This window comes from Dendrobates tinctorius, unplaced genomic scaffold (genome assembly GCF_039654945.1).
Source record: "Dendrobates tinctorius isolate UK_male_01 unplaced genomic scaffold, ASM3965494v1 ptg000007l, whole genome shotgun sequence".
NCBI lineage: Eukaryota > Metazoa > Chordata > Amphibia > Anura > Dendrobatidae > Dendrobates > Dendrobates tinctorius.
Window position 1 is genome coordinate 55,762,986 of NW_027361675.1, and position 22,464 is coordinate 55,785,449.

At 40.7% G+C, this 22,464-nt stretch overlaps 1 protein-coding gene across 1 annotated transcript in view; it reads left to right on the plus strand.

Moving 5' to 3' along the window:
• LOC141086031 (uncharacterized) overlaps positions 1-22,464 on the plus strand; it is a 971,752-nt gene that overhangs the window by 665,740 nt on the left and 283,548 nt on the right. The window contains exons 80-81 of the mRNA XM_073571764.1: positions 10,465-10,612; positions 16,320-16,395. Of these exons, the coding sequence (XP_073427865.1) occupies positions 10,465-10,612; positions 16,320-16,395 (224 nt within the window). The remainder of the gene's footprint in view (positions 1-10,464; positions 10,613-16,319; positions 16,396-22,464) is intronic.

Below are 22,464 nucleotides of genomic sequence, written 5' to 3' on the forward strand. Positions count from 1 at the left end.
GGTGGACAGTAAGTTCCTGGCAAAGTGGCAGGGCCCCTTTGAGATCAAGGAAAGAGTTGGTGAAGTAAACTACAAAGTATACCAGGCAGGTAAACGGAAACCTGAACAGATTTATCATGTAAATCTGGTAAAGCCCTGGAAGGATCGGTCTGCCTTGTCAGCGGAGCTGGCCCGTCCTGTCTGCCCGCATACCGTGCCGGAGGTACGGGTTGCAGAGACTCTCTCGGAGCGGCAAAAGACTGAGGTCAGGCAGTTTCTACTTCACAACCAAAAGTTTTTCTCAGAAAAACCCGGGCAGACTATGCTAATGAAACATGACATCGTAACGGAACCTGGTGTCAAAGTTCACGTAAAGCCCTACCGAATCCCGGAAGCGCACCGTGAAGCCGTTTCCCGAGAAGTGAAGGCAATGTTAGAGTTAGGAGTCATTGCGGAATCGCACAGTGCGTGGTCCAGCCCGATTGTGCTAATTCCTAAACCGGACGGCACCATCCGGTTCTGCAATGACTTCAGGAAACTGAATGCGGTCTCAAAATTTGATGCCTATCCTATGCCCCAGGTCGACGAGTTAATAGATCGGTTAGGAAAAGCCTGGTATATTACGACCCTAGATCTAACAAAGGGGTATTGGCAGATCCCTCTGGATGAGGCTGCCAGAGAAAAGACGGCATTTGCCACGCCGGAAGGTTTATTTCAGTATGTGTATATGCCGTTTGGACTGCACGGGGCACCGGCGACCTTCCAGAGACTGATGGATCGAGTCTTGAGGCCACATAGGCGGTACGCTTCGGCCTATTTGGATGACATTGTCATTTACAGCTTGGACTGGGAGACTCATCTCCAGAAAGTACAAGCTGTGATTGACGACCTGTGGGAGGCAGGTCTAACCGCGAACCCCAAGAAATGTCACATCGGGCTAGAAGAAGCCCGGTATTTGGGGTATGTAATTGGGAGGGGTGTTGTTAAACCCCAGGTTGATAAGATTCAGGCGGTTCAGGACTGGCCACAACCTGTCAACAAGAAGCAGGTGCAAGCCTTCCTGGGGATCGCCGGCTATTATCGCCGGTTCATACCCAATTTTGCAGCCATCGCTACCCCCTGACGGATCTTACAAAAGGGAAAGACTCCGTCATGATTAAATGGAGTTTAGCGGCTGAAGAAGCCTTCCATAGCCTAAAACGGGCACTTTGCTCTCAGCCCGTACTGGTGACTCCGGACTTCCGCAACGAGTTTGTGGTACAAACGGATGCCTCTGATACCGGTATCGGGGCCGTACTCTCACAAGTGAGGGACGGAGTGGAACACCCAGTCCTCTATCTCAGCAGGAAGCTGAATAAACACGAGCAAAGGTATGCAGTCATAGAAAAAGAGTGCCTCGCCATTAAGTGGGCTCTAGAGGCCCTCAAATATTACCTGGTGGGCCGAAGGTTCAGGCTGATCACTGACCATGCCCCTCTCAAGTGGATGCACTTGAACAAGGAACGGAATAGCCGGGTGACCCGGTGGTTCCTTGCCCTGCAGGCCTACACTTTTACGGTGGAGCACCGCCCAGGGGTACAGATGGGGAATGCAGATGCCCTGTCCCGAGTGCACTGTTTGGCGGGTGTCATTGCTCGACCAGAGTGGTCTGAGCAGAGGGGGGGATATGTGAGAATCATGTGGGAATAGTGGATGAGGGCAGGTATATCTCGCCCAGATTCCTTTCCTATGTGGCCTAGTCTGGTCAGTATCGCACCTGCTTGCTAATGAATAATGGGAGGTGGATATAAAAGGATGCAAGGTGGTTGTGTGAGTGTCTCAGCCTGGGAACACAGAGAGCCTGTCTGTGTGAGAGACACACGTGAGTGGAAGCAGTGCCCACTGCAACTGTGGTTTGGCTGGACGGGAGAAGCCCGCCAGTTGGTAGTTAGGTTGTCCATTGTTTAGTTAGTGCCGGACAGGCAAGGATTTGTTTTATGTTTTATTTCCTTTTGCATTGCTTTCACCGTTAATAAACCTGACCCAGGGTCAGTTATACACGAATCCCAGCTCTGCGCCTGAGTTTAATGCTGAACGCACGTGACCTTTGACCCCAGCAAAGGCGATCCCGGAGTGTTTTATCACAGTAGTCAAAGAGATTGAAGATATTAGATTTCTTGTTTAAGCTTCCTGAGTCAATATTGATTTTTTTATTTTTGGATTTGGTGCCAATTCTGGAATTGGGTCTAGTTTTTCCGCTCCCTCTACGTCCTCGCTTGCTCTTTTTCTTTTGATTTTCGATGAGTGACCTGGGGCACCCATAAAACTGAGTGATTTTTGTATTTCCAGACATGGGTAAAGGGATATTGCGGGTTGGATCACTGACGGAGGATTTTGATGGAAAGGAAATTTTATTAATAAAAGATGAATCAACCTGGCTATTCTTTAATAGGCCGGTAGGTAGGTTCTACCGTCTCGACAATAGACAATGGGGGTATGACAGTACTAAGGGTAGGGGGAAGAGCAAAAAAACGAGATGGAATTAGTGGAGGATTGGGAAGATGGATGTCTTCATGGATGGTGAACTGGGATAAGCCCCCAAAGTCGTCCATCACTTCAGATGTGAGGGGACCTGGGTTATTCCCAAGTGTCTGGAGTGATGCTTCGGATTGATCTGAGTCAAGAACTAAATCTTGGGTGGGATCAACGAAGGGAAGGCTACACGACCTTTCTCCCATGGTGGTCTCCATAGGGGGAGCCAACACACTAATGGAACAAGATTGGCTAGTGGGCCCGAAAAGGGCTCAACCAAATTGGATCCTGAATAGTTAGTGCACCCCTTGAGGGAGTCCATATGCTGCTTATAGTATATGTGTTGCTGCTTGTTTTTAAAAATGACTGGGGGGGTGTCTTTTATGTTTAAATTGGTTAGTCCCTTACTTGTTGTAGGGGTAGGTGTGCGGAATGCTATAGCAGAGCCAGTGGGGTTAATGGTCGATGGTGGATCTTCATCCTGGCTGCAACCCCTATCCCTTATAAGTTTACCAGCCTTCTTTTTAATCAAGTCTTCCTCAAATTTAGTTAGTCTATTGAAAAGTTTACCATCAATTCCTGGAAATCAATAGAGGTGCAATATTCCTGCAGTTTAAGTTTGAGCGCATTAAGCAAAGAAATTGCGGCATTCGCCAAAGAGTTCCTTTTGGAAATTAAAAGTTCCATTAGGGCTATGGAGCATTTAAGATGTATGGTGTCCCAGGCTTTGGTGAGCTCAGGGTCATTCAGAAAGGATGACTGCTGAGTACTCATCAGTCCCTTTGGGACTAAACCTTCCGAAATATATTGTTGTAGGAATAATATGTCAATATGGTTAGTAATTTCAACTTTGTTGAAATTCTCAAATGTTGAAAATAACTTAATTAATGCTTTCCTTTCAGTGTCGCTTAATTTTTGAGCTAGAGTGGTAGACGACATAGATCTGGAGCATACCCCCAAAGCTTGTGCAATTTTTCTTAATTCTTAAAACCTCCGGTTTAGAACTATAGTAATCCATAATTATCAAGGGATAAAAAATCTCAGAACAAGGGAAGGGGTAAGGGTCCTATCAGATAAATGTACTAATTATATGACACAATGATAACAATAATTAAAGTATTATAATTAGTGTTGAGCATTCCGATACCGCAAGTATCGGGTATCGGCCGATACTTGCTGTATCGGAATTCCGATACCGACTTCCGATATTTTTTCAATATCGGAATTCGGCATCGGAATCGGAAGTTCAGTTGATTGACGGCCTGACGTCATCATGATGCGCGGTGTGTGCGCATCATGATGCGCCGTCATTTCGGGCCTTCCGGGGGTCTCTGCCGGCCTGCCGGGGGGCTGTGTGGACTGCCCGGGGTCTCTGCCGGCCTGCCGGGGGGCTGTGCCGGCCTGCCGGTGGTCTGTGCACCCTGTGGGGGTCTGTACCGGCCTGCCGGGGGGCTGTGCCGGCCTGCCGGGGGGCTGTGCTGATGTCCGGGGGTCTGTGCAAGCATCGTCCGATGGGACTACAAGTCCCATCGGGCGATGCTTGCTACCATGACAGTGATTGACACATTAGCCAATGATGGGACAGTAGTAGTCCCATCATCCGGCTAATGTGTTAAATGTTAAAAAAAAAAAAAATACTACATACATACTACATATATACTACATACATACTACATACATGCTACATACATACTACATGCATGCTACATACATACTACATGCTACATACATACTACATGCATGCTACATACATACTACATATATACTACATACATACTACATACATGCTACATACATACTGCATGCTACATACATACTACATACATACTACATACATACTACATGCATGCTACATACATACTACATGCATACTACATATATACTACATGCTACATACATACTGCATGCTACATACATACTACATGCTACATACATACCACATACATACTACATACATGCTACATATATACTACATGCATGCTACATACATACTACATGCATGCTACATACATACCACATATATACTACATACATACAATACATTCATACAATACATACATAGACATACAGTACATATAACATAGAGTAACATACTTACCAATACTTGTCACATTGTTCCCCGAAGCCATTGTCTTTCCGGAATAAATATTAACATAACAAACCACAAAAATACTCACCCACGATCCGAAGCAGTCCACGAGTGTGTCCCACGACGATCTTGGGTAGAGAACTGCAGCATCAGATGATGCTGCCGTTCTCTACGGGCTGCAGGAATCCAATGACGGAAGGTAGGTATCCTTCCGCACTGTATTCCTCCGCCACTTAAAAAAAAAAAAAGTCCCTAGTCTCACTTTATGCCATTGCTGCGTGGGAATTTCCCACACAGCAATGGCATAAAGTGAGACTAGGGACTTTTTTTTTTTTTAAGTGGCGGAGGAATACAGTGCGGAAGGATACCTACCTTCCGTCATTGGATTCCTGCAGCCCGTAGAGAACGGCAGCATCATCTGATGCTGCAGTTCTCTACCCAAGATCGTCGTGGGACACACTCGTGGACTGCTTCGGATCGTGGGTGAGTATTTTTGTGGTTTGTTATGTTAATATTTATTCCGGAAAGACAATGGCTTCGGGGAACAATGTGACAAGTATTGGTAAGTATGTTACTCTATGTTATATGTACTGTATGTCTATGTATGTATTGTATGAATGTATTGTATGTATGTAGTATATATGTGGTATGTATGTAGCATGCATGTAGCATGCATGTAGTATATATGTAGTATGTATGTAGCATGCATGTAGTATATATGTAGTATGTATGTAGCATGTAGTATGTATGTAGCATGTAGTATGTATGTAGCATGCATGTAGTATATATGTAGTATGTATGTAGCATGTAGTATGTATGTAGCATGCATGTAGTATATATGTAGCATGCATGTAGTATGTATGTAGCATGCATGTAGTATGTATATGGTATGTATGTAGCATGTAGTATGTATGTAGCATGCATGTAGTATATATGTGTTATGTATGTGGTATGTATGTAGCATGCATGTAGTATGTATGTAGCATGCATGTAGTATGTATGTAGTATGTATGTAGTATATATGTAGTATGTATGTAGCATGTAGTATGTATGTAGTATGTATGTAGCATGCATGTAGCATGCAGTATGTATGTAGCATGCATGTAGTATATATGTAGTATGTATGTAGCATGTAGTATGTAGCATGCATGTAGTATATATGTAGTATGTAGCATGTAGTATGTATGTAGCATGCATGTAGTATATATGTGTTATGTATGATGCATGTAGCATGCATGTAGTATGTATGTAGTATGTATGTAGCATGCAGTATGTATGTAGCATGCATGTAGTATATATGTAGTATGTATGTTGCATGTAGTATGAATGTAGCATGTATGTAGTATGTAGTATGAATGTAGCATGTATGTAGTATGCATGTTGTATGTATGTAGCATGTAATTTTTTTTTTTTTTTTTTTTTTTACATTTAACACATTAGCCGGATGATGGGACTACTACTGTCCCATCATTGGCTAATGTGTCAATCACTGTCATGGTAGCAGGCATCGCCCGATGGGACTTGTAGTCCCATCGGACGATGCCTGCACAGACCCCCGGAGCCTGCACAGCCCCCCGGCAGGCCGGCACAGCCCCCCGGCAGGCCGGCACAGCCCCCCGGAGCCTGCACAGCCCCCCGGCAGGCCGGCACAGCCCCCCGGAGCCTGCACAGACCACCGGCAGGCCGGCACAGACCACCGGAGCCTGCACAGACCCCCTGGCAGGCCGGCACAGCCCCCCGAAAGGCCCGTACAGACCCCAGAGAGGCTGTACAAGGGCAGGAAAGGGTTTTTCTTATTCCGAAACCGGAAGTCCCATAGACTTGAATGGGACTTCCGGTATCGGAATCGGCGATACCGATACTTTTTTTAAAGATCGGCCGATACCATCCGATACGATACTTTGAAGTATCGGACGGTATCGCTCAACTCTAATTATAATACATAAAATCACTAGCAAATGTCCATAAAATGTTTCCACATCAAAAAATGTCCACTTTGAGATAGATTTATAAAAGCAAATCCGGAGAGAGTTAGTAATACTCCCAAGTGGTTAATTGCAGCGGTGGCACAGTCTCTTTATAGCAGCATTCAGAATTCCTTCCCGAAGTATTGGATTAGTATGTAAGTGCAGGAGAAAACCAAACCAACTTGAGCAGTATCTAAAGGCAAGCGTACCGGTATTAAAATTCACAACTAACCTTAGAGAGTTATGCAGACAGGCATAACACTGGTGAAGGCATGAAGGGGAGAACCTGAGGTTCGCAACCCCAACAGTAAGAGGGTGGCTCGGTGGTAAAATGGGATTGTTCTGCCAGCATATATAAGAGTTATCCAATGCCTCTGTGCTTGTCCAGCGTCACATGAGCATAGGGGAATAAAGAAAGAAAAACCTCATGGAACAATACCCGAGTGTGACTGTAACTGAAACGGCGATTAGCCACTCACCTTATAAGGTTATGCAATTTAGCATAAGACTATTAAGAGCGTCACAAGAAGGGGAACACCGCGGTGGAGGTGAAGTTTTGGAGGTCACGGTCCAATAGTCGGCGTCGGTGGCCAAGGGGTGCAGGTGAGCTTGTGTTAGTGATGCCAGCCGGGGTGTGGAGAGAGCTGTCCTCGCCTCAGTGGTGTCAGTGATCACGTGACCGCAGGTCCTGTGGGTCACGTGACATGAAGTTCCTGCAGGTGATGGGAATTAGCACTCCACTGAAGCTCCAGCGGTCGCCCTCAGCTGAGGGAAAATAGATGCAAGAACGTCAGATGGGACGGTCTGTAGGAGCGCCAGCTATGCGTTGGTATGCAGATGGGGATCCAATTCTGCTCCAGCCGGGTGCCGCATAAAAGGAACAATTATAGGAAAGTTTCTGAAAGACCCGGTCTGCAGGGCGCAAAGGACAGGATTCTATTGATGCAAAAAATTCTTCATTTATTAAAGAAACAATTGGAATTTAAAAGAGTCCACAACGCGTTTCAACGGAATAGATCCGTCTTCCTCAAGTGGCATTATACACTCAATGAAAAGGGGGGATGTATTTAAAGGAACAGCAACCAATAAAAAAGCAAAAGCAATTAAAACAGTCCAAAAACAGTTAAGATACATGTGATAATTAAGACTGATAATGGCCATATAAAAAGTGTGCAAAACATAAATACAAGAACATGTTAAAAAAGAAATGAGTAGGGATAAAACACCACTAAAAAACTTCAAAAATGTGGAAGGTGTATTTTGATAAAAGAATCTAAGATTTCAAATGGCTTTTTCAATGGTAAGGTTTAACCCTTCTGGTGCCAGTGTGCCAAGTTTAAAAATCCAGAAGCTTTCCCTTCTTATTAGGTTGCCAAAATGGTCGGTCACATTGTCTGGAATATGATCTATAATGGTGAGTTTCAGTGAGCTCTGATTTTTATTGTGTATTAGGAGAAAATGTTTAGAGAGACTATTCAGTAGAAATCCATTACGGATAATTTGGCGGTGTTTATTGAGACTAGCGTGCATAGTCTGAATCGTCCGGCCCACATATTGTAATCCACATCCAATTAAATAGATCACATAGGTTGACTGACAAGTGACATGAAAATTTATTTTGAAGCTAATGCCAGTGGTATGAGATTTAAAATATTGCGCTCCATTTAGAATGGAAGTGCAACATAGGCATTTTGGAACCTTACAAGCAAAGCACCCTGGTTTAGAGTGTCCTTGGTTGGTAGATAGAGCTGAAGGCCTAACAACTGTGTTACTCGGGGCCACAAGATTGCAAAGAGTCTGTTTTTTTCTGAAAATTGTAATAGTTTGTACGGGTATATGTGGCGATAAGATAGGGTCCCCTTTCAAGATGAACCAGTTTTTTTTAAGCAGATTTCATATCGAAGCATGGGACCGATTAAAGGTGGTAACACAGTTGTTAGGCCTTCAGATCTATCTACCAACACAGCATCTAACTATCTACCTCCTGATGATCCTGTTAGGCAAAACCTCAACGCGTTTCTCCTATCATCAAAACTTGAGCACCCTTTTCTATTTGTTATCAATAATTTTTGAATATCTCCATATTGTGGATTATGTTACACATCATGCATTCCAGAAATATTGTTATATTACCCTGGTGTTTAATCAATAGTCATATCAGGGCTTTTTGAGGGTAAGCCGTCATGGAGCGGGGGCGCCATTACGCTGACCAGTAGGGTGCCAACTCCGCTGGTAAGAAGGTATATAGTCACAGGGAACAGATAGTTAGGTACTCATCTGTTTTGCACATGTCACTTTATTGTCTTGTCTTTTGCACTATTTTTGCACTTTTTCTATTGTTGCCTACCCAACTACCTACTTGGCAACCCCTATACACTCCTTTCCTGATTAATTGAGTGACTGCATGTGGCACCTATTCAGGGTTATCTAGGAGCTATAGGGTACAGCCACCGTGGAACGGGGGCGCCAATCTCGATCATGTTTAGGGTGCCAACCTCCGTTGTTAGGCAGTTTGACATAAGGACCCCATTGTAGGGTGCAGTAGGTGACACGGTTGTTTGGTTGTTTTGTCTTTGATTTAGGCTCTAATAAAGGTTTAGTTTTTAATTTAAATCTATATTTGATGTAAGGGTCCTTGTTAAATATAAGTGAAGTTCTTGACCTTACTGGTGTTTACACTGTTCAGAAACATGTGAAAACACAGAAACACATTAAAACCATTCAATTTGGATAATAATCCTCAAAAATATTTTTTTCAAAATTTTTTTTTAAACTTACAGTAAGATGAAAATGAAGGTTCTTAGTGCACAAATTGGCCAATTCATGTAATCAACCATGGCAAAGTGACTTCCCCCTGATGGGTCCCTGCTCTACCGTACATAAGCCACTTCTGGGCCACCAGCCTACAATTTTGGACAAACATGTCACTACCAGGCTAAGCATACAATTTATGGGCAGGTAGAGCTCATTGCGGCCACCTGCAAGGCCAATAGGAGGGGTGCAAGATCAGACTGGAGGCAGCTAGCATCCAGCAACTAAATAGACAAAAAAAACGACCAGCACCTCCTAATGTGAACACGTGCAAACTGCAAAAACTGCACAATATAGACAAAAAGAATACAGCAGCACATGTGCATGAATCTAGGACACACATAATAATATTCAATAGACTGAATATGTCTACAAATATTTGCCTGCATAATAGCACAAACAATATAGAGAAAATTCATGTCTGAAGCTGGAAAATATAGTAAAATGTATTATATGATTATCTGAAAAAATATTTTTCTGTTGTTTCTTTTAAGCCACATATTAATAAAACAACATAATATCCTTCCTCTTATTGAGACCCAACTGTAATCTTGTGTTTAATTTAAAAAATCCACCAGGCTTCCCTATTTCTCAGGATCACTTCGGTATCACCTACTCTGTTGGGTTTATTAATTTTTTCTATGGCATAAATTTTAAGTGACTCCAAATTACTATGGTGACAATCTATAGAATATTTAGAAACCTGAGATGTGTTTCTATTGATACCCACATTTTCAACATCATAGATATGTTCCCTGATGCTCGTTTTTAATTGTCGTTTAGTGCTCCCAACATATTTTAAATAACATGAGGTGCATTCCATGATGTAAACTACATTATATGTGGTACAATTTAAAAATGTTCTTATTGGGAACTCATTTCGTCCACTTGAATTAGAAAATTCCACACATTTTTTAGAGAATTTTCAGATTTTACACGCTGTAGCGCCACACTTATAAAAACTTTTATATTTAGCCAATTAGATGCCTGTGCATTGCAAGATCTAAAGCAGCTGTGTGAAAGAGTCTGTTTAAGAGATGGCGCTCTTCGAGATACTACTCTGCACCCATGTTTAATAACTTCAAGTATTTTCTATTATTTTTTCAGCTCTGTTCAAACTCCATCTGTTGTATCCGCTGTCTTCCAGTCGCTGCTTGATTTCATTAACCTCTACTTTATAGTCACTCCGCATGCTGCAATTGCACCTGGCTCTGGTCATTTCCCCTACAGGAATACTCCTAATTTTATGCTTAGGGTGATGACTATTGGCATGCAAAATAGTATTGCAAGCCATGCCTTTTCTAAAAGTAGAATAACACATTCATTAGGTATGCCCCTCAGTTTTAGATCAAAGAAGTCTATACAAGATGTATCTTGATGGACTGCGAATTTGAGATTGAAAGGGTTACAATTGAAGTAACACACTAAATCTTGTGCGGTAGACACATCAGAGCACCACACAATGATGACATCATCTATGTATCTGCCGTATCGTAATATATAATCCCTGAAGGGATTATCCATAGTATACATGTACAACTCCTCCCACCAACTCATGACAAGATTAGTAAGTGAGGGGGAATATTTATGCGTCAATCCCACCACTTGCCATCTGTTATGCTGATGTTTTATCCTCTTTTGGAATGCATTTGTGGTGAATAAAGATTGAGTTTTCACTACAAAGTTGAGCTGGACATTTTGCTTCATTTGGATTTTCCACGATTTGACACAGCGGGTCCATGCGCCGAGCACTACAAGATGCATGAATCGGTGAGCTGGAAGTTTTTTCTTTATTTCTTATTAAATAGCTCCATTTTTCATCATGAATGGTGTGCTGCTTCTTATTCTTTTGCATTCCTATCTATCTGTCTATCTGTGTGTGTAATGGAGTGTGGGTTGGACAAATATTAAAGAGGAGGTTGGACCAGAAATGACATCACAAATCTTTTCTTTTGTTAAATAATATATCTTTATTGTAAATGTAAAAACGCATCAAAAACGCAGGTGACCTGCTTGTGACTTCAGATGCAGATTTGGTGCAGATTTTACCTGCATCAAATCCTGTGCAAATCCTGATGCAATCCTGACTGTGGAAACCTACCCTAAGGGACCTTCTAAAATGCTTAGGAAGCATTTGCAGGTGTTTTTGTTAATTATTCTAATTTATTGAGATAATGACTTTTGGGTTTTCATTGGCTGAAAACCATAATCATCAACATTCACAGAAATAAACACTTGAAATAGATCTCTGTGTGTAATGACTGTATATAATATATGAGTTTCACTTTTTTATACTGAAGAACTGAAATAAATTAACTTTTAGATGATACTCCATTTTTCTGAGATGCACCTCTATTTATCATAACCGTGTAACATTTAACTTATGTCATAGATATTGCTCTACTAAATGACAGTTTTTGTATAGAACTTGTGTCCTTCTCACATTATTGATAGTCCTGTCTAGTTCTCTGCAGTTATGTGAGGATTTTAAACATGTCTTACGAGACACTAGAATCTAATGTGAACATAATTCTTAATGGAAACACATCAGGTTTGGCCACTTGTGATGCTAATTTTATCCCTAATTGATCACAAATTGTGCATGAAGTAAAGAGACTGTTGATTGCAATCATGGGAATTTTGCTCATGATGATTTCACAAAGACACCTGATATTTGGTACAGTAGCAGTGCCCCATAGCACTAGACTAGACTGTTTGTTAATCAGTGTTTTCCATTTATTGGCTTATTTGAGCAAGAGTGTATTGCATTGCATAGTTTTTAAATCAATTATTGCTAATTTATTTACTTTTTTTCTGTTGATGAGCTATTTTTTTGGTTTGGTTTTCAATATAAGATCAGTAGGTATCCCAAACACCCTCACTGATCATCTGTTATTAGATGCAGCAACGACTAAATAGTATACGCAATAGCTACCCTCTGGAGCTAATAACACCTGAGAGATCACCAATCAGCCAATAGTCAATCTATATGGGAATGTTGTAATTAGCTCCGAACATATTATATCAGAACTTAAACACTTGCTAAGAAGGAAAAAAGAAATATATATCATATAGAAAGAGGGAAGTATATAATGCTGTCTGCAGGGAATACAGGGCAAGTGTTAAAAGAGCTAAAGCCAGTAATGAAGTGAGGCTTGCAAGGGAGACCAAAAGCAATAAAAACGAGATTTTGAGGGTATGTCAAAAGCAAAAGAAAAGTCAAAGATGCTATAGGATTTTTACAGAATGAAAAGGGAGAAGTGGTCAAAATAATGTTGAAAAGGCCGAACTTTTAAATTCTTATTTTGCATCTATATTCTCTAAGAAAGCAAATGTAACATCAACTGATCTTTACAGCGCTATCAAAGGAATAAAAGAATCCACACTATCTATAAACAGAGAGATGGCGAGGGAACACTTAGCTAGTTTAAATGAATTTAAATCTCCTAGTCCAGATGAATAACATCCTAAGGTGCTGAAAGAGATAGAGGAAACTGCAGAACCACTAACCAGAATCTTTGAAAAATCCTGGAGAAGAGGAGTAGTCCCAGAAGATTGGAGAAGACAAATGTTGTCCCTATCCTAAAAAAAGGAAAGAAGATGGATACAGGAAATTAAAGGCCAGTGAGCCTTAATTCTATACCAGGAAAGATATTTGAACAAATTATTAATCAGCATGTACGTAAGTACCTAGATAAGAATGCAGTAATTAACCAGAACGAGCATGGGTTTGTAGCAAACAAGTCATTCCAGTTTAATCTAATCTCTTTCTATGATGGAATCACTAACTGGATGGATCAGGGAAATGTCATAGATATAGTATATCTCAACTTCAGCAAAGCATTTGATAAAGTATCCTATACTATCTTTATTGATAAAATGACCAAGTTTAGGATTGATAAAGCTATGGTTAGGTGTATTATAATTTGCTCAGTGATTGGACTCAAAGAGTGGTAATAAATGGTTGCACATCAAATTGGAGAAGTGTTTCTAGTGGGGTGCCACAAAGCTCTGTTTTGACCCCAGTGTTGTTCAATATTTTCATAAATAATTTAGTTAAGGCAACTGAAGGTAAATTAGTCAAATTTCCAAATGATGCAAAGCTTGGAGGCATAGCTAACACTAGAGATGACAGAGAAAGGATTCAGAAGGATTTAGATAATCTTGAACAATGGGCAGTGACTAATAAAATGGTATTTAACAGGAAGAAATGAAAGATTCTACGTCTGGGCAAGAAAAATGAAAATTACATCTAGAGAATGGGAGTAATAGAACTAAGCAACAGCACGTGTGAAAAAGACTTGGGTATACTAATTGATCACAGGCTGAACATGAGTCCACAATGTGATGCAGCAGAAAAAAAGGCAAACAGCTCAGGGATGTATTAAGAGAAGCATGGAGTCTAGTTCACATGAAGTAATTATCCTCCTCTACTCCACTTTTGTCAGACCTCATCTGGAATACTGTGTCCAGTTCTGGGCAGCACCACATTTAAAAAAAAATATTGAAAATCAGGAGCTAGTTCAGACAAGAGCTACCAGGATGGTGAGCAGACTGCAAACTATGTCCTATGAGGAATGATTAAAGGATCTAGGAATGTTTAGCTTGCAAAAAAGAAGGCTAAGAGGAGACTTAATAGCTGTCTACAAACATCTGAATCAATGTCACAGTGTAGAGGGTTCATCCTTACTGTCATTTGCACATGGAAACATGAAAAGCAATGGAATCAATCTAAAAGTGAGAAGATTCAGATTAGATTTTAGAAACTTTTTGACAGGGATCAGTAAGTGGAACAGACTGCTTCAAGAGGTGATGAATTCTCCTTTAATGAAAGTCTTCAAACAGAGGCTGGACAGACATCTGTCTGAGATGGTTTAGTGAATCCTTCATTGAGCAGAGGGTTGGACATGATGACCATGGAGGTCTTTTCCAAATGTAACATTGTACGATTCTATGATATCTTGGTAGAGAACTTGCGCTAGATTAGGGGAGAGTGAATATTGTTGGATTCTGTTATTTTGCACCATGGGAATTGTTTGTGGTGCTCTATTCTAAAAATGGAAAATCTGTTTAAGCATAGTTTTATCCACATGTTTTACAGATCTTGGAATACTAGGATTGCAGCAGCAATCTTTTCCTATTTTACCTATTTTACTAATATCGAATATTATTGACAATCAGTTGATCTAAAGAGAATGAGCATATTGTACTTGTGTCTAAATGTTAATATTTGTGATTTAACAGTCAGAGAGGAGAATGTATTTTGATAAAATGGTCAAAAATGAAATGTATAAATGGGGTTATGGTGCCGACTAACACAATGTAGCAAAGCCAGGTAGGATTGGGTTAAATCCTAGCACTGCAAGTCTTAATTAGATGCACCTTACTTGCTTTAACTAAGAACCAGGGCTTGTGTTCACTAATTGTGTCAGTCTGCAGAATGAAGCAGAGTCGATTGTGCTGCTGTGGCGTGTGTGGTGAGTGCCCAGCCACAATGTAAGCTGTAGCTGGGAGAGAGACATGCCAGAATCTCTCTTTGAATGGAGATTGCATGGGTCAGCTAGGAAAGCTGAGCAGTCTGTGTTGGAGCTGCAGGTAAATATGTGGAAATTGCAGACTGATCACAGAATCATAGAAAGGTAGAGTTGGAACAGATCTCCTGGGTCATCTGGTCCAACCCCCTGCTCAATGCAGGATTCACTAAATCAGGGTTCCCCAACTCCAGTCCTCAAGGCACACCAACAGGTCATGTTTTCAGGATTTCCCTTGCATTGTACAGGTGATACAATTATCACCTGGGCAATATTAAGGAAATCCTGAAAACATGACCTGTTGGTGGGCCTTGAGGACTGGAGTTGGGGAACCCTGCACTAAATAATCTCAGACAGATCAATGTGAACTGTGCCTAGAGCTAAATAGTTCTGTTTGGTGTTGGAAGCTGCTGGAGCTCAGGCTGAAAGGAATACCGAGATTGGTGGGATTGTGCCTCTTTTTCCTATGGCAGAAAGAACTATAGCCTGTTTTGGTAAGTCCACACTGACATATATGTGCCTGCTACACGAACGTTTTATTGTCTGCTATACCTTAATGCCCAAAAGAGGCTGTTTTAGTTTAGAATTCCTTTGAATTTTATGAAAGCAATACAACTGCACATGTTTTGACTAAACCGCATTGCCTGTGTGAACGCTACCTAATGCATACCTGAGAACGTAAATCCCTACTACTACTACTACACTACTCCCCATACCCTAGCTTGCTAGTTTGAATGGTCTGTGTTACACTGAAATTTAGCAGTCAACAAGTGTTTGCTTACAATATTTTTTTGGTGTAAATAGGCTGCCGATCACCCGATGAATGAGTTAAAAGCATGTTTATTTTGTGAAATTATGTTTTTACATTACAAAAGATCATTGCTCTCAGTGATGCATCATTTTATGTAAACAGGACTCACACTGATGGGAACAGTTACAACCACACTGATCTATTATAGATATCTTAGAGTTCTTCTGTTACCGCGTTCTACCTGTGTAAGCATGCTATTAAACCACCTCCGATCGATAAAAGCTTTAGAGATCGGCGGTTGTTTACTGCTGCCAGTTGCTCCATGTTAATCGAACCATACTGTACATTAAGATAATAGATATATTGCCAATCTGGGCTGGTTTCCACATCATACTGTCACCATAGCATTTTATATGGGAAGCACACTCTTGCATTCAGCCTTCCTACATTACCTGTAAACTGAACTTACAGTGCTATAGATCCCTATGGTTTTGAACGTTCTTTTTAATAGTACTGTGGTTGGTTTGGGTTTTGCATCAGGTAACAAGACAGTTAAACATCGGTATAATTCTCCTGTCCAAATGAAGCTTTAGAATTAATTTACTGTTTTGATTCTAAATAACTGTGGCTATTATATTTGTATCTGTGCTCTTTTTTTAATAATGTTTTATTCATTTCAGATTGCAGAAAATCATTCAGAGTGGGAGAAATGGTACAGAATGCAGAGAATGGAAGGCTCAGATATTGATGTTTCAGGTAAGTTTTAATTAGAGAAAAGGGTTTTATCACATGCACGCCAAAGCCTTGACTTGATCCATGGCAGTTCACTTATTTCCCAACAAGAGCATGTTATGCACAATTCTGAAACTTCAATTAGTTATAATAAAACTACACTTAGGTGTGATGATTTGCAACTACATACAGAATACTTTCCTGATCATAAACAGTGGTAATTAAGTAGTATAAAAAGTAGCATATTCCTCAAAGAAACAATGATGGCCTAGCACCGAGATTATTGACATTTCTCTAAAAATTTACAATAAAGGCATAACAATCAATAAGCCTTTAGAAAAGCACAGGCACATGTAAATGATAATCATATGTGTATTACAATGCAGGGCAATATAAAATCAGGTGCAAAAGAGGATATCAGAGCGCATAGTTCTGTAGTGTGAAATATGTTTAACAGCCAAAGATGGAGTCAAGACTAAAGAAAGGAACCATCATAAGAAAAAACGAACAGCATTCCATCCAGGTGAAGATAAAGTGTCTTATGACATCTTTGGCTAGCTTCAGACTAGAGTTTTGGCCTCCAGCGCATGGCCGCCACTAAGCCCCACCCCTTGCCGCGCCCCCTCCGGTCATCTCCTCCTAGTGTCGCACATCGCTGCATGCGATCTGCACACCCTATCTTTAAAACCACAGAAAGAGGAAAGAATCCTCCAATATTTGAGAAAAAAACAACCAAAGCAGGCAGAGATGCTTACCTGTATAGACACGCCTCAATACAAATGCACTAACAGGGTGCAGCGGATCCAAGTAAAATGGCAACTGCACAGGTGCAATAATACCTAATGAAACAGCCAGCCTACAATCAGGGATTGGCAGTGTGGCACACCAGTGCAAAAAAATAATCCGTATGTGGCAATGTTCACACAGGGAATGCAGAATATATGGTTCACAGCCTCTTAGTAACACCATATAGGGGGGCTGCCCAGTGCTAACATGGTGCGTTCGGCGCACGTCGGCACACCATCAAAAGGGTGCAGCGCACGCAAAATCCTACAAGCGCACGGTCTGCGCAACCTATGCTAAAGAAAGGGTGTGCAGATCGCATGTGACACTAGGAGAAGATGACCAGAGGGGGCGCGGCAGCTGTGCGCTGCGGGCCAGAACGCTAGTCTGAAGCTAGCTTTTATTCTACCAAATACAACGTTTCAACCCGTAAGGGTCTTTCTCATGCTTGAAAAAGACCCTTATAGGTCGAAACGTTGCATTTGGAAGAATAAAGATGTCATAAGATACTTTAGCTTCACCCGGATGGAATGCTGTTCGTTTTTTCCTATGATGGTTTGCTCTTCAATTGGGTCATTGGACTTTTGAACCTGCATCCTGATGGTTGAGTGCTGCTGGCTCTACCTTTTCTATTTTAAAGAAAGGAACCAGAGACAGACGATGTAAAGAATGAGGGGAAAAGTGAGAAAGAGGGAAAGAAGGGAGAAAAATAAAGGCTGGGGTTGGGAAGTAGTAAGGAAGTACAACTAAAATGGATCTTTTTGAACTTTTGTTCTACTGATCTACTAAATGGATTTTGCTAAAAGATAATTGTTTTTTCAATATTCTCCTTCACACTCACTTTTCTCGGCATTTTTAAACTAACGATCAATAAGGCTATAGAAATGCACAAGTGTAGACAAGTGATAGTCATAGGTGTATTAAAATGTAGGCATGAAAGAGGATAGATCTGAATGCAGAGTGCTGTAGTTTTAAAAAAAAATGTGAGCCCAAGATATAGTCACAAGTAATGAAAGACTGGAGAGAGATGGAAAAGAGATGTGAGAAGAAGAGAAAAATAACTGGTAAAGTAGGTGAATAGTAAGGGGGTAGAATAAAATACATCTCCTTGAACTTTTGTTCTGTTTACTTGCTAAATAGCTATAGGTAAGACATAATTGTTTTATTAATATTCTTCTTCACACACACGTTTTTTTTTTTCAATAATTGTAAATGTTGCAAAAATAACACACAGTTAAAAATGGTCTACTATCATATTTTATTCGGCAATATTGCGTACACATTTAGAGGTTACATAAAACTGCACCAGCAAAAGTGCATGAACTAGCCATTCTGTTTTGTCAGGAGAAAACACGTAGAGAGTAGAGATGAGCGACTTTGCCTTTTTTAGGGTCGAGTCTGGTTTCATGAAACCCGACTTTCTCAAAAGTCGAGTCGAACGAAATCGGCCGACTATAGGGAAAAGTCAGGAATGCAAGTCAATGGGGAGAAAAGTCGGCAGTGAGTGGAGGACTGTAAACACACCTGGCATGAATTTTAACCCCAGAGGCGGCAAAATCTCTCTATCTCTCTCTTCTTTCTCTCTCTTCTCTCTCCCTCTCCCTCTCTCTCTCTCCTGCTACGCTCCCGCTATGCTCCCGCTACGCTACGCTTCTCTCATTGGCTGAAAAAAGTCACGTGCAAGCATTCAGCGAAACCTGACTTTGACGAAAGTCGGCAACTTTTGAATCTGACCGACCTGTTTCGCTCAACTCTAGTAGAGAGGCTTGCAAAAGTATTCACTCAATAGTTATACACACCAAAGGTTTCAGTTATTTTTTCCTATTTGTTGTTTGCTTCACAATAAAAAGAAAGGCAAATGTTCAATTTTCATAGCTGTAGTCATGTTCTTTACATGAACTGATGCAAACCCTCAAATCCAGTGAAATTTGAGGTTAAGATATCAAAACGCAAATAACGTCAAGTGGGGTGAATACTTTTACAAGCAATTGTATGACCTCAAAAGCACCGCATATCAAAAAGCTTTATATGTACTTCTTTTTATATTACCGTATGGACTGTTGTATAAAGTTTGGCTACAGCATTTTTGGGCAAAAAAATCCAAACATTCTGTGATTCAAACCATCCTAAGAATAATCTTTAATGATAATCTTTTCTGATTACATTTTTAACTACATTACTAAAGAATGGTATTTTGGTTACCCTAAATTGCAGGCTATATCTACAGTATCTTAAAACACTAGCACATAAGAATATACAAACGTGAATAGAGATTTGAAACCAGCTCACATATAGCGGACCTCAACGCGCAGAAGAAGGGAGAACGTGGGGCTCCACAAGCAGTCCATAGAAAGAAAAAGTATTTTAGCTTCATAGGATCCAAAAGTTTATTGTCAAATCCTTAAAATTTGATTACAAAAAAATAGGTCTACATGGTGACCTCAAGGCTACACGTTTCAAATGCTCTCCGGCATCCTTTCACAAAGCTAGAAAAAGGTATAGCTTTGAGAAAGGACTCCTGATATTGTTTGAAACACGTTGCCTTATGGTCACAAATGTAGACTCATTTTTTGTAATCAGCTTTTAAAGATTTTACAATAAACCATTGGATTTTATGAACTTGAATACTTTTTCTTTACATTAGAATATGGCTATGCAGGCCTGCAGGTTTAGCATTAGAGAATAGGGCAAAAATAACAACTGCCCAAGACTCCAAATCCCAAAAGGGCTCACAGCCCTTACAAGCAAGAAACTGCACCAGTCTGAAACTGCACTGATAATACCAGTTCTGCATTATCAGAGCAGTTTCCGAGGCTATAAATGTAGAAAGATCTTTGGTGACATCATGGTCATATGATAAGCATGTGACCAAAGGTCCTTCACCCTGCGAGAGTCTGGCAATATGGAAGAAGAGGAGAGAGTTTGGCCTTTACTGTGTCTGTAACATGCACTATGTATGTGTGTGTGTCATGCAGTGTGTGTAACATACAATGAGTGTGTAACATGCTCTGTGTGCCACGTAGTGTGCGTATAATGTAGTGTGTGTGCATTGTAACGTGTTTGTGTATAATGTAGTGTATGTGCATAACATGTAGTGTGTGTATAACATGCAGTGTGTTTTGTTGTAACATACAGAGTATCTGTAGCATGGAACATATGTGTATAACAAATAGTGTGAGTGTGTATAACATACAGTGAGTTGCATCTACATTTAAAAATGCTGGCAGTGCAGATGAGTTTGTGAGTTTAAATATGTCCGCCATTACCCAGCAAACAAGCAAAATTTTAATTCACTGAGTAATTGGATAATTTATGCTGGAACAAAAATCATTGTTTTCCACAGCACATTGCCCGGTGGGAACAGGACATGTGCTGGCCACATCTTGATGCTATGTGGGGTCAGAATGATATCAGCAAATGTTCTGTCCCCATCATTCACCATCCCGTGGAAAGATGCCAGTTTAGCAATCTGAATTTAGCTTGTGTAAAAGTAGCCTGAAGGTTTCTGTGTGATTATACAATATGTTAGTATTTGAGGCACCATATTATCTAAAACCAACTTTGCACAAGAAAAGAAAACCCATGTGTAACACTGTACATACATTATGCCTACATTCAGAAGCAAGCCTGCAACCAGGAATTTCAGGGCCCCATAGTGGCAAAATGTTCGGGCCCCCTTGAGACTTTGCCCCGGCTTCACCCCTGCTCCGCCTCCACCCTTTGAACCTTCCACAGTCCCAGCACCCACTCTTGGAAAAACTCCACTTCTGCACTATGTCCTCACAAATCACACATTAACAGTTCCCATCGAACACCATATCACATACATAGCCATCAGCTTTTGTTTTGGCCAAAAGATTTCTTAAGCCTGCTACCATGACAAGGTAGATTCTTTTGGCAAGGCCCTACTCTTCTCTAACCTATTAAACATTTCTTAAAATAACCAATACTCTTTTTAGGTATATTTTTATTGAGTTTTCTTTAAGGGAATTTGTCACATACATTTTTTAAAATAACTAATAAACCACATACAAGGGACAAATACCTTCACATCATGGTCGCACCACATATTACCACCACATTGTAACTGAAAAATACCATGTACAAGGGAGAAATATCATCACATCATGCACAGACCACAAATTGCCACCACATTCTTCCTTGTATGTAGGGTATTATTCGGTCACTATGTGGTGGTAATATGTTGTCTGATCATGGTGTGACAGTATTTCTCCCTTGTACATGATATTATTCAGTTACTATGTGATGGTAATATGTGGTCAGGCCATGGTGTGATGTATTTGTTCCTTGTATGTGGTATTATTCGGTCAATAATACCACCACACCCAAATGTGCCCAGACCACATAATACCACATACAAACAAAAAATACTGTCACATCATGATCAGACCACATATTGCTACCACATAGTGACCAAATAATACCATGTACAAGACAGAAATACCACCACACTATGACCAGACCATGTATTACCACCACATAGTGACCTAATAATACCACACACAAGGAACAAATAACACCACATTATAACCAGACCACATATTATTACCACATAGTAACCAAATAATATGACATACAAGGATCAAATACTGTCACATCATGAAAAGACCACATATTACCACCACATAGTGACTGTATACTAAAATACTGATCATTAATAAAAAAACACAATGCTAGTATTACCATAAGTGCCATTATACACAGGAGCTCTGCATATAGCGTATAGTGTACAGTGATGACCAGTGACATTATACACAGGAGCTCTGTATATAGTCTCAATGTACAGGTAATACAGTGATCACAGGTGACATTATACACAGGAGCTCCGTATATAGCATACGGTGTAAAATGTAAATGTTCAGGTAATGCACTGGCTCACCGGTGACGTCTCTAGTTGAAGTCCTTCATCTTCGCTTTTCTTATTCATCCAGAGAAGACCGCCACCCTGTCTTTCACCCAGGGTCCGTCTCTGCAGAAAATTGCACACAGTTATCTAGAGCACCACTTCCAGAGCACATTCCCACTTTATCCCCAACTTTTACACTACTCACCTGCAGAGACATTCACCCACCATTAATATTTAATTAGTTATTATGCAACCCACCATTCCAAATATAAATTGTAATCCATCACTGTGCCTCCACTATCTATAAATAGCCACTTTTCACACCAATAAATATGTAAATTAATTTATTCTTTCCCCCAATTCATTAGCAGGCACACTCCTGCATCCTCAATGCCCCCAACTCTGTACCTTCAGCTCCCCCGATTATGTAACGACTGGAAGCG